The sequence below is a fragment of the Protopterus annectens genome, chromosome 8.part0 (assembly GCF_019279795.1).
Source record: "Protopterus annectens isolate FY-2018-M chromosome 8.part0, PAN1.0, whole genome shotgun sequence".
In the NCBI taxonomy this organism is placed as follows: domain Eukaryota; kingdom Metazoa; phylum Chordata; order Ceratodontiformes; family Protopteridae; genus Protopterus; species Protopterus annectens.
Genome location: NC_056741.1, coordinates 1,235,440,559 through 1,235,457,953, shown reverse-complemented (window position 1 = coordinate 1,235,457,953; position 17,395 = coordinate 1,235,440,559). Strand labels below are relative to the sequence as shown.

Here is a 17,395-nt window from a genome sequence, read left to right as displayed (position 1 = left end):
CAAGCTAATTCTTTGTTTTCAGTAACTACTGCTTGATTTACTTCTAACTTCAGAATATTGTTCTAAATACTTCAGCCTTAAATTTTCAGAGTCCACTTAATAGTTTCCGCTCAAGTGTTTGGCAGTGCCTTGTACAGACATGGACATCATGAGTGACATTTTTCCTGTAAAAGCACAAAGGAAATTTCACCAATACCTAGTTGTACAGGTCTATATTAGTTTGCCAAAATGGTATTCTAGCAAACACCTATTCAGCGACCCGTAATTAGTGAAAATTGCGTCAGCAATTCACTGAATTTACTAAGGGCAATGAAATAGTTGCCCGAAGCACAACAGACCAACTTTTAGTTTACTTGAACCCACCCAAGTGGAGGACTTCACTCCCCACACACCCCTAATTATATATACCAGCTCCGAGATCACACTACAGTGAAAAGGGCAAAGTTCTTTAGTTGTCTGTTGTGCCTGGAGCAGATAATTCGTGGCCGTTAGTGAATTCAGCGAATCACTGAATAAGTGTTCACCGGAATACCATTTTGGCAACCTAATACAGATCCAGTTATACACAGGACTACTAGGTTGCAGTAGCAAGCACAGTCCCCAGAGCTGCAAAATGCATACTCCTTACATTGCTTTACATTCTCAATCCAATTGTCTAATCAATAAAAGGGTCTGTTGCATACCTATGAACTTTCCCCACTCTCTCAGTTACCAGCTTGGTGGATATGGGCATCCTGAGGCAATGGAGAAATTGTCTAATATTTACTGACAACCAGTTAATTCCAATATGGTATGCAAGAGACGTATTTACACAATGTCACTGGAGGCAAAGCTCTGACATAAATATATTCCTAATAAGGTTTGTCAGTAGTACACACGCCACACCTATCATTCATAATTCAAAACACATAAACCCAAATACTCTGAGGCACTTAAATGTAACCTTCCTAAACCCAAAAGACCTCCTAGATGAAGTACACAACAAATATCCTCAGCAGCCCTGAATGCACTATTTCAAAACAACACCCACATCAACACATACAGTCAAGTCACATCTCATGGAGCTTCTATGTCTAAGCCCATAAGGCAAGCTACCAGACAATCTAACATTCTGGTCAGTGAAGACTCATTGCGAGTCAGTCAGTTTCTTATCAGGAGCTAGGATCCACCACATTACGCACACACTCATGTCATTGGACCACAAGTACCAGTACGATTCAGTCATAGTCCACATGGGTGTAAATGACCAGAGAAGTACCACCATAGACTATCTGAAGAGAGACATCACGGAGGTCTTGGAATATGTGTCCCAGATTGGTATGAGCCTAGCACTGACCACCATTTTACCTTCTCCAAGGATGATGGCACAACACAAACAAAAGATGAAGGACTTTAATAACTGGCTTAGTTTCTGGTGTCATCCTAAGAGGCGCAGCATTCGTCAGCATGGAAGGAGATGGTCAACAGACCATGCTGCCTTTCCAGGTATGGTCTGCACCTCTCCCCTCTAGGCTTTTGAATATTAGCCAAAACAATGTCTTCCCCCCATAGTGCCATTTTTAAGCAATGCCAATCTGAAAGTACTTACAACATAGCAAATCAAAACCAAGAAAATCTATGCTAGGAGTCTAAACAAAAACCTCCACTCCCTAGAAGCTGTCTTCACCCTAGAGAATGCTGACATCTGTGTTGCCACTGAGACATGGTTTTTATGTCGTAGGCATCACACTGACACTGCAAGGTTATAATGCCTTCCACACATTTCGACCAGCTACTACAGAGACAGGGACCAAAGGTGGAGGTGTCTTGATTTACATAAAAACGTATTTTATTTGTTTTATTTTATTTGCATTTGTTTACCGGGATGGTCCAGCTGGGCCAGAAGTGCTCATTTTCAGTGGAGTCTTGGGGAGAAAAGCTCCACATATAAGACATTTCACATATAATACAGAATTTGCATTAATAAAGACATTTAGTACATATTATTGGCAGCTTATACAATTGCTGAAAAAAAAAACAGTACATAAGTAATCACTCTCAAATCAAATATATTATACAAGCAATACAGAGTACATACATGAGAACATTCCATATGAGTATTTTTCAGCTAACAAAATTTATACAGGACATTTCATGAAGTGGGTATAAAGGGGATATAAGAATTAATCAGAGACTAGGTACTTACACTTTACATGTTTAGGAGATGCAATAGCTGAGTGATAGGCTTTACGAGTCCTGTTGCAGGAATCAGCAAAGTCAGTGGATATTGTTGCAGATATAAATGGTGGTATTTAAGGTAGGCTGAGAGAGTACCTGAATGTCTCGCCTGGTTCAATGGTTGGTCTATAAGGGTTAGGAAAAGAAGGAGGTAGACAGGAAGTATCAATGGTAGGACAATGAGGGTTAGTAGAAGAGGGAAGTGGACAGGAAAGTACAAGAGGGGAGTGGACAAAGTACAACAGGGGAGTGGACAGGATAGAGAGATGGAGTAAGTAAAAAGACAGGTGGATGTGAGAAGAGAATGCCAGAGTAGTAGAGTGGGGGTGAGAATAGTTGTGATGGTTGAGGTTAGGTTATATGAGATGTGGTGTTAGCACATGTGCACAGCCAAGATGAGGAGAGGTGTTGTTTCAAAGATGTCTTGAAATAAATACACCTCAATGGTGGTCAAACAGGAAGAGCTGCTCCATGTTCAAATTACCATAGACAAAATCCAATAACACTTCTTGTAAGCTATATGTCCCTCTCTATGACCCAGAAAACACATACCATGTATTTAAACTTATTAGGAACATTCATCATCCAACCCAATACTATAGTCATGGGTGACTTTAATTATCCCACTATTAACTGGGAAAACTATACAACACCAAACATATAGTCACAGAAATATTTGGATTTTGTAAACAAACTCCTTGGACCAGATTTTCAATACACCAACCAGGGGTGAAGCCATACTGGATCTGGTCCTCGCTAACATGGAAGAGTACTACACACCTCTTAGTACAATGTCTTCTCTGGCAAGGTCAGACCCCAAAATGGACCCCCAGCTAACCACGGAATATTCAGGAACTACTCTAAGGCTAACCCCCTGCTACCAAGTGATAACCTGGCAAAATTTCAAGCTCTCATAAACCCTGAGAACACTGCTGCCTATGCAGAACTTTTCTCAGAAACCGTACACGAGCATGTTAATAGCTGCATAGAGGCAGCTGTACCCACCAGGAAAAAGTACAGCACTAACTCCAAAAACAATCCACCCTGGTGTAATCACAAAATCAATAGGATGTAGAACAGAAGGAAGAAAATCATGGCAAAAATTAGGAGGTGCAGCACCCATCAGGATAAAAGCGCTCTCAAACTACACAAACAACTCAAAGGACAAAGTCTACCAAAGCCAACTTTGAGGTAAATTTGTCCTTCCAGGCCAAATACAACTACGAGGCACTCTTTAGCTATGCCCAGAACCTTAAAGGCATTAGACAATTGTGTGCAGAGCTCATTGGAAATGGCGCAACCTATCCTGAGCCAGAAGATATAGCAAACCTACTGGCCGACAAAGTAAGCTCCGTCTTTACCCCTCTATCCCCCTCAACCTTCCCTCAGGAAATACTCTCAAATATAACTTCCCCTGCTATCATTAGGGAACACGTCCTTAATGCTCTCTCTAAGGCCAAGAGCACTGCATCAGTGGGCCCAGACAATACCCCAGGATGCCTTCTAAATATCATGAAACATGACCTATCAGGCCCTCTGGAATTGCTATTTATCTGTATCCTCCAAACAGGCTCCATGCCTCATGAATGGAGAACAGCAAAAAGGTGGGCCATCTACAGACCTGGGAAACTAGACCCGTAAGTCTCACTTGTCTTATATGCAAAGCCATACAAAAAATTATCATGGAGATGATCAATAGAGATATAGTAAACCTCCAAACACTGGACCCAACCCAGTTTGGTTTCATCAAGGGCAGACCATGCCTACTCAACTTGGTGGACTTTTTTGAGAAGGTCACCAAAGCAATGGATGAGTGAAAAATGGTTCACACTGCCTACCTTAATCTGGCCAAGGCATTTGATACAATACCCCACTTGGGCATTGTTGATAAACTCAAGAGGTTAGTTACAGACCCATATGTCACCTGGTAGATAGCCAACTGGCTCACAGACATGACCCAGGAAGTTAAAAATGGAGAGTCCACCTTTACAAAGAGGCCAGTCACAAGTGGAGTCTCTCAGGTATCAGTCCTTGGACCACTCTTTTTTGGTATTTACTTCTCTGAAGTCAAGGCCAATGTCCATGGTCTCTGGCTGACTAAATTTGTAGATGATTGCAAATTATTAGCTGTCACTGAATCCCACACGGACACAAATGTTCTTCAGGAAGGGCTGACAGAGACCAATGACTGGTGTCAGAGCCATGGACTAAGACTAAATGCCAAGAAATGCATAATAGTATCCTTCAGGAAGTCATCCATCCCTGGTAACTATCATATTGACAACACACCCCTTAGCGTTGACTCAGTAGTCAGGAACTTGGGGATACTCACATTTGACATTCATCACACCTATCACTGAGTACAATGACCCCTTTGGTATGTATCTGACCAGGCATATCCACCAAATGGAACGCCCACAGAGGATTCCTCACTGAAGGAATACAGGGCGTAAGTAAAATGTCCTATGCGGACTGCCTCAAGTCTCTATCCTTGTATTCTGTCTCCTAAAGACTGTTGAGGGGAGACCTATGCCTGGAATACATGGCACTGTCAGACCCCACTCTGATGGACCTGCTGCATATCCACAAAACAAACACCACCAGAACTAATTGTTCTAAAGACTTAAACCTTGCCTGTGACATAAATAGGACCTGCCAGAGAGACAGGTATGCATCCATGTGAAGCAGAGTTCCTCCTTAATCCAATTCAACTGCAAGTTGGACAACTGGATGGGGAACAATAAATTCATCCCTGGCTTGGCACCTATGTCTCTAATGGACACAGGCAACCAGTAAATGGTTCATCACCCAAGCAGGGGCCTGGGCGATGAACCATTTACAAGCAGGGGCCCGGGCGATGAACCAGTAAACGACTCAAGAACCAGGCCCCTACTTGTTAATGCTTCACCTCCCAAGCCAGTGCTTACACTTATCAAGGGTACCAGAACTTGACAGAGATTTGGGATGCATGGTTAGGCTTAAAAGGCCCTTGTGGTCATTAGCCTGGTAAACACCTATGAACCTATGAGGCACACTAACAGCAGTCCATAATGCCATCATGATGCTTCTGTAAAAGAATCCAAGAATACTCCCCAAAAAAGGGATAGCTGGACCCACTGCTGGAGTTGCTGCTCAATCGCAAGCACCTGGTGGCCAAGTTATCCACACAGTCCAGCTATGCTGAGTCCCAAAAAGAGGAAAGGAGCTACTAAGTGGGTCCAATACTCAAAATGCAAAGGGTCTGACAGATGGGTCAGGTGTTACATTAAGTGGCAGGCAGGACCGGGAAGGGTTTAGATATAACTGACCTTCGCAATGGTAAAGGACTCTTGAGACATGGACTGTCATCTTCTTCCTCCCTGCTGGAGAAGAAGCTTACACAAGTGGCTAAAAGTACCAAACAAATTAAGTGAGTGTTATATTTACACAAAACATTAGTTCTAGAACCACATATTTTGACTAGGAATGGCTTTTCTTTCACTCTGAAGCTGACTCAAAGAAGCAGCCCTGTGGGGCAGATGTGGGGATACTCACAGGTCCCTAGCTGGGCAACATTCAGCTGGAGTTTATATCAGTAAAAGATAAGGTCACTCAATGCAACTGTGAGCTACAGAAAGCAGAAAGAAAAATGGATTATTCACATACACACAACATGTACTAGGAATTATCAGCTTTCTTGCATACAGTGGGAAAGGTGCCCCAGTACCACCTATGGATTCTGTAGTTCTACTAGGAGAACTCTACATGGATGTGGATAACAATGAAGGACAGAACTGAAGGAGTAAGACTGGGAGGAACAACTTGACTGATCTGAACCTCAGTGGTAAACTATTTTTGAACTTCTGTACTTAGCATGGACTGTCCGTAGCTAGCAGCATGTATGAATACAAAGCTGTTCATAAGTGTGGGATGTTAATATAATACTTTGATCTTGGGTTGGTATGATCGAGCATGTAAAAGTGTGTTGATCATATTACACACAGATGTGAATGTATAGATTAATGTCCTTGGTTTAAGCTACATGCATTTTTTCTTTCTTTTTTAATAAGCAAAAATAACATGATGAAAGACATGGAAACAGTACTTCTTTCTTGCATTCACAAAGTCATTAGCTAATTTTTTTTCTTCCATTAGTAATGCTCTTAAAGGATGACAAGTAGTCTACAGGTTGCAGGCAACTCATAAGAGGTCTGAACACTTTGTCCTGAATGAAATTTGCAATATTCTTTCAGGCATCTGCAAAGTCAATAACCATTTTTCTCATTCCCAGCTGTTTAGACCTGCAGTCTGCATATGCAAACAATAAATTAAGAGAGGTCTAAACACTGTATGTAAAATGTACGATGTACAATGCAATTAACATTTACATGAAGAACGGCAAGCAGTTCATTGAAACAACAAATGAAGTTTGAAACTGTGGGAAGTGAATGAGTCATACAAGTACTTACCTCCCAAGCAGTCTTAATACTTCAAAACATTTAATATAACCATGTAAAATTTAGTTTATTAATGCAAAGGATGCAATTTTACTTTTCTTAGTATTAAAAGTTAATGTTTACTGAAAGCATGCATGCTGATTTTCACTTCTGGAAGGGATACAGTGATAAGAAAAGAACAGGTGTTAATCCATGTAATTGGGAACACAAGCTCTAGCATGCACTTTAGCATGCTTAACCTTAATTTTAGAATAACTACTGTCTGTTGATCAGGGGAAACTGCTCCTATCTAAAGGGGTAAACTTAGTTTTTTTTTTTAAATGTACAAGGTTTTGTGTGCCTGTTCCAAATTAAAAAGGGATTGAGGAATTCTGAAAATGTTATTTTCTGAGTGTTTCACTGAAGCAAAAAAGTCTTGCAAAATGTCATAGAGTTTCAAATGGAAATGAAAAGCAACTACATGAGAGATCAGTATGTCAAACATTAGTGTGTGACTGGAAGCTAAAAGTTGGAAATATATATTAAAACAATTATAGAATCTACATGTCATGTAAAACAGATGGGACTGACAACGTTTTATCATATGGTTACTCTGTCCATATTATCAAAGAATGTAGATGGTCTTACAAGTACAGGCAAAAGTAAAGGGTACTGAGTGGTATTAAGCAGTGTAGGGTACACAGAAGCAATGTTGTAGGAGATACAACTGGATAGAAATAAGCAAGTGAACTTGACAAAGATGGGGATTTCAGGATGCACATTCAGAAGAATATCAGGGATAAAAGGGGAGTAATAATACTGACTGCAAGCTGAGCACCAGTACTGATAGAAGAGGAAGAAAGAGAATAATGGCCTCCATGTGGAAGTAAGTTGTTATTGGCTTGGGGGGGTTACCATGGCATATATTCATATTCCATCCAAAACAGCTGTTAAGAAGCTCAAGAAAATGTTGGGAGAAATAGTAAGGTTTTTAGCAGGGAGTATTACCTATGGACGGGAAACAAAACCTGATTTGCAATAGTGAGGTTGCTTCAAGGGGGCATACAAATGAAATAAAATAGGGTATGTTTCTTAAGAAATATACAAGAACATTTGGGTTTGGAAGCGTTGAATTATGTAGTAGGAACTCAGAATTTTACAAACTATTTTCCAAGATATAATTTCAAATCCAGTTATCATATTTCACAGGAGCATATGTATTTAACTGAAAGCTGTGTAATACATATATTTCAGATTATGTACCAATAAAAACAAAGATAAAGATGCAGGGTAATAAAGTTAAAACAAGACACTGAGGATGTCCTACTTAACTGTTAAAAATATGGGACTTTAAGGAAAGGGCAGCGGAAATGATCTGAGAGTTATTAGGAATATAGAATTTTCTTCAGAAGAGAGAGCTAGAGATATGACAAAGTAGTACTAGGAATTATATAAAGGGGTTAACAAAGGTTAAAGTACAGCAAAATAAGGAGGATGCCAATGAACAAGAACAGAAACAAATGGAGAGTGCTAAGGGGAAATACAGGAGTATCTGGATAATAATACATGAGCTCAGAAATGCTGCTGTGAAGCAGCTATTTCTTGTAACAACTTCATAGCACAAACACTTCCAGCACAACGACTTAGGCAAGAGAAAGTAGAAAGGGTTTTCACCAAACTTAGGCAGCCTATGACAAGAAAAATAACCAGACATCCTATAAAGGTATTAGACATATTTTGAGAATTTTGTGACAATTTGTACAAAGAGGAGGAATGTGGAAACCAAAAAAAAAATGCAAATATTCAAAGCACATTCATAGCGTATTCTCTCCATTCTTACATATGCAAAACTAACTTGCTCTTCCCTAAACATCAACTAATTAAAAAAAAATGTCTGCTATATTTCATGCACTTTGTTTAGTTGTACATTTTATGTATATTTTTTGCACCCGATTTCTATATTTTTACAATGTATTTATTTTGTATCTTTTGTATTTTCTTTGTGATTTAAAAAATCTGTACGTTGTATGCTGGAGCTTTTCTCCTCAGGTCTCCACCAAAAAAGGGTAATTTGGCTCAACTGAACTAACCCGGTGAACAAATGTCAAATAAATGTAAAATAAATAATTCATGGAAGACTTAATTATGTCAATGTTAGAGAAAGAAAAGGCATAACAATTAACAGCTGAGCTAAAAATGGTAATGTATAAGGACGTCTCCAAGAAGAGATGGAGTTAGGTTTAACAGTACTGTAAAAGAGAGGGGGTACTTTCATCTTGGAAGAAATTTGTACTGGCTGCATTACCCAACGAGGGTAAAGACTCTTGAGATCCAGCTACACTTTAATCCCTATCAACTTTAAACCATGACTATTAAAGTGTTTGTTTCTATACTAGCTAAGCGAATGGCAAATGTGTTGCCAAAACTAATAATACAGGTCAATGTGATTTTGTGGATGGGAGGCAAATATTTGATGACATTAATAGATCAATGATGATCCAGAGGGAAGCAGAACGCAAGAAAAAGTACAGTTTTGTACCTACCATAAATGTAGATGTTCGAGTGTTCACACTGCTACAGTCATCTCACTAGGGTTATCCTGCCGTCAGGCGGTCCCTCAGTCAGCCAGAGTTCCAAAGTCTTGGTCCGGCGTCGGTTGCTGTCACTTCTTCCCTGACGTCAGTGCGCCAGGGGTATATAAGAGGCATCCGACGCAGTTTTCTTCAGTTTTTCTTACCCCAGATGTCAGGTGCCCCCAGTAGGTAGGCAATACATATTGCTAATTAAGCATGTAAAGGAAATAAAAGGAATACCTTTAGTTACAAGCAAATACACCACAAAGGTTGTTCAAGATAGAAAGGTATAGAAAAATTAAGCTAGGTCAGAGGGGGTGGAGGGAGGGTAACCTGGAATGCAGCAGTGTGAACACTCGAACATCTACATTTATGGTAGGTACAAAACTGTACTATGTTCATTGTGTTATACTGCTGCAGTCATCACACTTGGGTTGAATCCCAAAGCTTAGGATGGGCGGTGGAACTAAACAGGGTTTGGAGAAGCTAGTAGGCCCTGCAGGACTGCAGTGGCAAAGCCAGCTCTGGTTTTAGAGTATAGAGGTAGGTGATAGTGCTTGGTGAAGGTGTGCACTGAACTCCAAGTTGCGGTCTCCAAAATATCCTTGGTTGGTACCCTTCTGAGAAAGGCTGTTGATTTAGCTGTAGCCCTGGTGGAATGGGGCCTAATGCTAGCAGGTACAGGTTTCCCATGATGTGTGTAGCAGAAACGGATACACTGTCCTATCCATTTTGAAATAGTCTGTTTTGAGATTACTTTTCCTTGTGACCCTGCAGCATAGGATACAAAGAGCTGGTCAGATTTTCTGAAAGCCTTAGTTTTATCCAAGTAGTAACGTAATTGCCTGTGAATGTCCAAAGAATGCAGGAGTCTTTCGCCTTTGTTCTGGGGGTTTGGGAAAAAGGTGGGCAAATGAATGGTTTGGTTTAGGGCCACACTGGATACCATCTTTGGCATAAAGGAAGGGTTAGTTCGTAGAGCGACTCTGTCTTGATGAAAAATGGTGAAAGGCTCCACTGCCATTAGGGCCTGTAGCTCTGAGACTCTTCGTGCTAAAGTTATTGCCAGCAGCAGGGCAGTTTTCCATGATAGAAACTGTAAATCAGCTGTAAAAGCTGGTTCAAAGGGCGGCAGTGTAAGCTTTTCCAGGACAAAGTTGAGATCCCAAGTTGGTGTTGGTGCTCTCCGGGGCGGTCTTATTTTCTTAGCCCCTCTGAGGTACTGTCTTAGCAGTGGATGTGAAAATATAGGAGGGTCCGTGTTGTAGCGAGCTGAAATTGCTGAGGCGTGGATCTTAATAGATGACAAAGAAAGTCTTTTGTGCAACATCTCAGTTAAATACTGTAGAATCTGAGGAATATTTGGAACAAGGGGATTTTGGCCTTTAGCCTGGTTCCAGGCACAGAATCTTTTCCATTTGTCTGAATAGGTTTTCCTGGTGCTGGGCCTCCTGGCCTCCAGAATGACATCCATAACAGCTTTAGAAAGAAGTGTTGACTGGTTGCTTAGGTAATTTGCCATGCAGCCAGATTTAAAGTCTTGAGCTGGGTGTGTAAAATCTGATTGTCTTGCTGAGTGAGCAGGTGAGGAATTTGAGGCAAAATCCATGGTGGGCCTTGAGCCATGTTCCTTAGTATTGGATACCAGTGCAATGAGTATCATTTGTGACCTCTCTAATCTGGCTTTCAGCATCACCTTTGCTAGAAGAGGCAGTGGAGGAAAGGCATACACTGTTAATGTTTTCCAACTGAATGAGAGGGCGTCCACTTTCCAAGCTAGTGGGTGGTATGTCCTTGTGCAAAATTTCTGAAGTTGGCAGTTTTGGGGGTTGGCAAACAGATCTATGTCTAGGCGCCCCCATTTTTGAGTTATCATTGCAAACACTTGTGGATCTAGTTGCCACTCGTGAGGATCCATGATGTTTCTGCTTAGATCGTCTGCCAATGTGTCTTTCTTTCCTGGCAGGAATTGTGTTTGTAGTTGAACTTGGTAGGTCAGTGCTGTGTTCCACAAGGTCATTGCCTGCCTGCATAGGGGGTAGGAGTGTGTTTCCCCTTGCTTATGTACCACATTACCGTGGTGTTGCCTGTCTTTATTATGAGTTGTCCTGGATGTAGGAGGTCCTTGAAAGCTGTTAGGGCATTTTGTACAGCTAGCATTTCTTTTTGATTGATATGCAGATGCCTTTGATCTGTAGACCATTTGCCCTGAATGCACTGTCCTGCCATGTGTGCTCCCCAGGCATAATCCGATGCATCTGTTGTTATAGTTTGCCTGGCTGTGGGTAAGATAAAAGGCTGACCCTTGTTGAGGTGACATGCCTGAGCCCACCATAAAAACTCCTGTTGAAGACAGGGAATGAGTGGTATCATTGTTTCCAAGCTGTGGCTGTGTTGAGTCCATATGCTTTTCAGGTACCATTGTAATTTCCTCATATGCAGTTTTGCAAATGGTATTAGTAGTATGCAAGATGACATGAATCCCAAGGCCTGCAGAATTTTTCTTGCAGGGAGTTGGGTCTTTGTTGCCATCATTTTGAAGTATTGAGTCAGTTGTTCTTGCTTGTCTGGCGTGAGATAAGCCATCTGGGCCGTTGTATTTAAGCTGGCACCCAGGAATATTATGTGTTGTGAGGGCACTAGTTTTGATTTGTTTTTGTTTACTGTGTACCCTAGGCAACTTAACAGGTGTTTGACAAATGCCAGATGCATTAAAAGAATGTCCTTGCTTTCTGTTTGAATAAGGCAGTCATCCAGGTATGGATATATTTGAATTCCTCTTTGTCTGCAGTATGCAATTACTGGTGCCAGGCATTTTGTGAAGACCCTGGGCACAGTAGATAAGCCAAAGGGCAGTGCAGAGAATTGATAATGAGTTGAACCTGCAATAAATCGGAGGTATCTTCTGCAATTTTGTCTGACAGGGACATGCAGGTATGCCTCCTTGAGATCCAATGTTACTAGCCAAGCCTTCTTGCCCAGCATGGGAAGAAGTTGCTGTAGTGTTAGCATCTTGAATTTGGGTACTTGCAGATAAGTGTTTAGAATTGAGAGGTCCAGAATGGGTCTCCAGACTTTGTCCTTTCTGGGGACTAGAAAGAGTCTTGAGTAAAATCCTTGTCCTTGCTCCTGTGTAGGTACCTGTTGAATGGCTCTCATGTCCATGAGAGCTGCAGTTTGTTTTGGAGCCTCTGCCCATTGATTTGGTGGCAGGTTTGGCATTCCTTTTATCCTTGGTAAGGTGTGAAAGTGGAATCTGTATCCTTGTGAGACAATAATTAGGACCCATTTATCTTTTGTGATGACGTGCCAGTTGTCTGCAAAAAGTGCTAATTTTCCTCCCAAGGGAGCTGCCAAGAGAGATTTGCCTGGTAGTCTGAGGGTTAAAAGTCATTGTGTTTGTCTTCTGTTTTGTTGGGGCCTGTCTTCTCCTCCTTTCTGGGTTATGGTACTCCATTGTCGAGGCTTGTAATGGCCTTGTGACTGACCTCTGCCCCTTGGGCGTCTGTATTTGCCCCTCTGTGGTCTGTCAGAAGCTGGAAAGGACCAGTTTTTTGTTGGCCAATTTCTGCTGAAACGAGGGGGGTGAACCTGTAAAAAAATCCTTGACCGTCTGCATAGATTTTGCCTTATCCTCCATTTTCTTTAAAACCTCTTCTGCTTTTACACCAAATAAAACATCCTGCTGTAGAGGTGCATCCAATAAATTTGCTTTAACATGATCAGGTAAGGTTTGTTCTTTTAACCAAGCATGCCTACGTATGACAGACCCAGTCACTGCTGCTCTACAGGAAGCCTCCAATGAATCAAATCCACGTTGCAAGGTATGTTTTCCCACTTGCTCAGCTGCATACAACAAATCTTGCATTTCCTTGAAATGAGGCTGCTCTGAATGTGTGACCATTTTTTGTTTTAATTGAGACATCAGGTATCGCTGATATTTCAGCATGTGAAACTGGCAATTTAAGGCCCTCATGGCTAGAGTAGCTGAGGTATATACTTTCTTTCCCCATCTGTCTAGTGCTCTGGAATCCCATTCAGAGGGTACAGGATTTTTAGCAATAGAGGTCTTGACCCCTTTGGGACCCTGGGAAATGGTTAATGGGTCAGCAACAGGGCTTTTATATAGGAATTTGTAAGAGTAAGGGACTCTGTAGTATCGGTCTGGTTTGGCTGGTGCAGGCGGTAAGAGAGTCTGGGTTAAGGCTAGATTCTAAATAAACATCATCCACAATGTCTAAGGTGGAATAGCCAGTGGTCTGTGCTGGGGTAGTAAAAGGAATTCTCGGAGCCTTTTCTTAGAATCGGAGTAATCCTGGCCTTCCCAGAGGAAATGTTCCCTCATGGTATGCAAAGTTTCCCCAAAAGAATAGTCTTCTGGGGGAGATGCTGAGGGAATAGACGCTTCAGCATCAGAATCTTCATAAGGGGGAAAATAGTTTTCCTGTTCCTCAGAAGAATCTGAGAAAATTGAAACCTGGTCAGAGGAAGCGTAATCCTCCTCCTGTCTTGGCCTTTTATCAGGAGGGGGATGGGAACGCCTGATTAGGGTAATTAAATCTTCAGCCATCTTAGGCATCTGTTTCTTAGGCATGGGGCCTTGTACTGGTGACTGTTGTACAGTCTTTTTTGTTTTTAAAGGAGTTTTCTGGTTTGGGTCTCGGCTGCCTGTCCTTATCCTTGCGTTTTTTATGCATTCGGGTCGTCGGTTGCTCCGACGACATGGTATAATTAAATTTCCTACCAAAATAATGTCGGGCGAAATCAAACTGACGTTTTATAGTTCGTTTATTAAACCTAGCGCAAAACCGACAACCTGTGATGTCATGGTCTGGGCCTAGGCAAGGAATACAATAAGAATGGAAGTCCTTATGAGGTATTTGCTTCCCACAAGAAATGCAATTGTTAACTTTTTCTGACATCGGACTGTGGCAAGAAAAGGTTCCCCAACGGGGTACTTAGCTTTATTGAAGACTTTGGTCTGAAATTCGATTTGAAAATCTCAGGAGTCGGCCGACCGGCACTTGCGAACTGCTTCTGCTTTGGGCACCGCGCGGCAAGAAAGACTGAAGAAAATAGCGTTGGATGCCTCTTATATACCCCTGGCGCACTGACGTCAGGGAAGAAGTGACAGCAACCAACGCCGGACCAAGACTTTGGAACTCTGGCTGACTGCGGGACCGCCTGATGGCAGGATAACCCTAGTGAGATGACTGCAGCAGTGTAACACGATGAACATCACTGCAGTTGCTGTTTGGTCTTAAAGCAGACAAACATTCAATAGAGTCAGCTGGGATTTTATCAGCAAGACAACAGTAGCATCTGTATTCCTTGTTAATACTGGCTTAATTTGGAAGCTATATGAAGTGTCAGAGGCAAGACAAACTGGAAGGGTTCTTCAACATGCTGTGCTTCAACAGAGAACCAGGCAGGGGTGTACTCTTTCCCCATTTGTTTTTTGCTTTATGGTTACAGCCACTGGTAATGAAAATGACTCAAATTCAAGGACATAAATGGTATGGTAATGAAAAAAGTTAGCTTTACTTGCAGATAAAATTATTTTATACTTGATAAATCCAGAAAAGGTCATCTTGGTGTTGCAGACCATTTTGAGACAATTTCAAGTGTTCCAAGGATATAAAATTAATGAAGATGAAACAAAGGCTAAAGTGGTAAACCATCTACTCACAAATTGGTTAGGCAATACCAAAATTTATGGAGCATGACAAGATGAAGTACTTGGGTATATGGATTAAAAAGGATTGCGTTATGGCAGCTAAGGGTATGTGGGAAGGTACTCAAACAAGACAAATGACAAATTGAAAAACTTGAAGCTCTTGATTAGGATACTGATAGTAAGATGTAAGCAGTGAAAATATTTTAAAGCCATTTAATTTAACGTACAGGTTAGGCATATTTTAATCAATCAGTGGAGGTTGTAGACAATAACTAGCACACACAGTTGGCAAATAAACAATAAATATGACTTTTAGATAAAATAATTTGTCCGGTTTGCCAACCTTTCATCAGCCAGTAAATCAAAATGTAAAAACAACCTATTACAGGGATAGTTATGATGCACCTTACAGCACATGAACAGAAGAAAAAAAATGAAAAGGTGTAGGCAAGTGTTTTTAGTCACAGATCTTTCAGCACTACAAAGCTGCCACAGTAAAAAGAAAGATGACAACAGAATAAAAGGTGTGATGAAATGTAACCTGCACGGAGACCTACCTTAACATTGTGCATATTAATTACATTGCCACAGTCATCAAGATACTGCTTCAAGTCTTTGTCCTAGACACAAAAAAGAAACACTATATTAGTTGTATTGCAATTTTAATGTTATGCATGATGGATACCCCAAAACAATTATATCATAACAAGAAAAATAAACAGTGATGATGCTATTTATGCGCACAATGACATCATGGAATTACCAGCGACATTGCATCTTTATGTGAAATATTTTCCCACACAAAGAACAAGACTACATGGGCATTTATTTCTAACAGATTCATATAGAACACAGGCTGGTACTCGGTCATTATAAGAATGTGTTAAGGTTATCCAAGCTGTCCATGAATGAGCACAAGCAAGCCGTGATTCAGATGCCACTAATGCCAACATGCGACACCCATGAAAAAGACTAAGCAAATGAAGTTATAATGAGATGCAAATGAGAAATTATGTAAAATGGCATATGCTAATGAAATATTCTATTATAAACCTTCTATTTAAGGGGTAAAATAAAACATGTTAAGGCATTACTGGAAAAGTCCACCTGCACTCTGCCATAGATTGCTCTGAGGAAAGGTTAAGTTGTTTTTGTTTTCTTGCATTTTGTATTGCTTCATTGCCTTCTTCTGTTTTATATATTGTGGTTTATTTTCTTTACACTGTGTTTTACTTGTGTTCTGATTTTAATTGCATACTTAATCTACGAAATATACCACAAATGTCTCTCTTGTTAGTCACACAGAAATTACATTTTCCCCACCTTCGCCATCCTGGTGCTGTTGTGATTTTAAACACAACTGTCTTTCTAGCTGCCAGCCTCTTATTTTAATTTGACCACATATATCCTTCCCTCTCTTCTTTTACTGGTTATTGTGAGTAAGCATAAAATCATCATTTTGTGAAATCACTCCCCCATTAGCTATTTAAATTTATTGGCCATCCCATGTATTCCATACAGAAAGAATACAAAGTGCCCACACCTTTCCAACTAATCTTGCTCTTTTAAAATTAATGGTTTTCCACTTATATCTCTAAAGCTTAAGTTACTCCCCTCTCTCATATCTAACTGCTTAGCACACACTGCATCTCTTAGGAAATTAACCCATTTTTTTCCATCTTACCTTTAAAGCTCTACAGCATCTAGTCAAAGACCACCAATTACTGGATAGCCAACATTCTACCTCTCAATAGTTATCTTGAGATTATTGCTTCTGTTTTGCTCCTGGTGAGAGAAGAAGCATGGACATTATGTCTTGGAGAATGCTGATCACCAGAAAGTCTGATAACTCCTTCATAGGTGCCAGCTTAGAATTTTTGTTTACATTTTGCTCCTGATGAGAGAAGGAGTAGAGTACATTTATTCCAGACAGTTTCCGATTGGATAGAGAGAGTGAGTGTGTGTTTGACCTACCTGGTCTGGTTGCTATTCAAAGCACCTACCGGGAAAAGGCTACAACACGCCTACAGAACCTTGCATCATCTGGGACAAGTATGTTGACCACCAAAGAGCCTATGGTTTGCTTCTCATCTTGGGATTGGAGATCATGTTTTCCTTCTGGTGAGAAAAGAGGCAAAGGAGCACTGTATACCAGCAGTGTGAAACTGTGGTGAGACCAGCACTAGTAGTAGCCACGTAGTAGCCAATCAGGTGAGTCCCCTCTATTTATCACTCAACAAAGTTAATTATTTCTCTTCAGTAAGTGCATACTTCATCCATAAATCATCAGGTTCTGTTTATTAGTTTCCCAGCAAGTGTTTGGCAGGGCCCTGTCTAGATGCACCTTGAGCTGACATTTTCCCTGTAAAAGCACCCTTGAAATTTCACCAGTACCTAACTGCACACACGGCAACTGGTCTGTAGTGACAAGCACTGTCCCCAGAATTGCAAACCAGAAAGATGCTCCTGATCTTCTTCTTCTTCTTTCGGCTTTTTTAGGGGTTGCCACAGCG

At 40.9% G+C, this 17,395-nt stretch overlaps 1 protein-coding gene across 1 annotated transcript in view; it reads right to left on the bottom strand.

The window, feature by feature from the left end:
- The window catches only part of LOC122809329 (cyclin-dependent kinase 17-like), a gene marked incomplete in the record, with an annotated part of 1,699,239 nt that overhangs the window by 489,211 nt on the left and 1,192,633 nt on the right, over nt 1-17,395 (bottom strand). Inside the window, 1 exon segment of the mRNA XM_044080731.1 lies at nt 15,440-15,502. Within this exon segment, the coding sequence (XP_043936666.1) occupies nt 15,440-15,502 (63 nt within the window).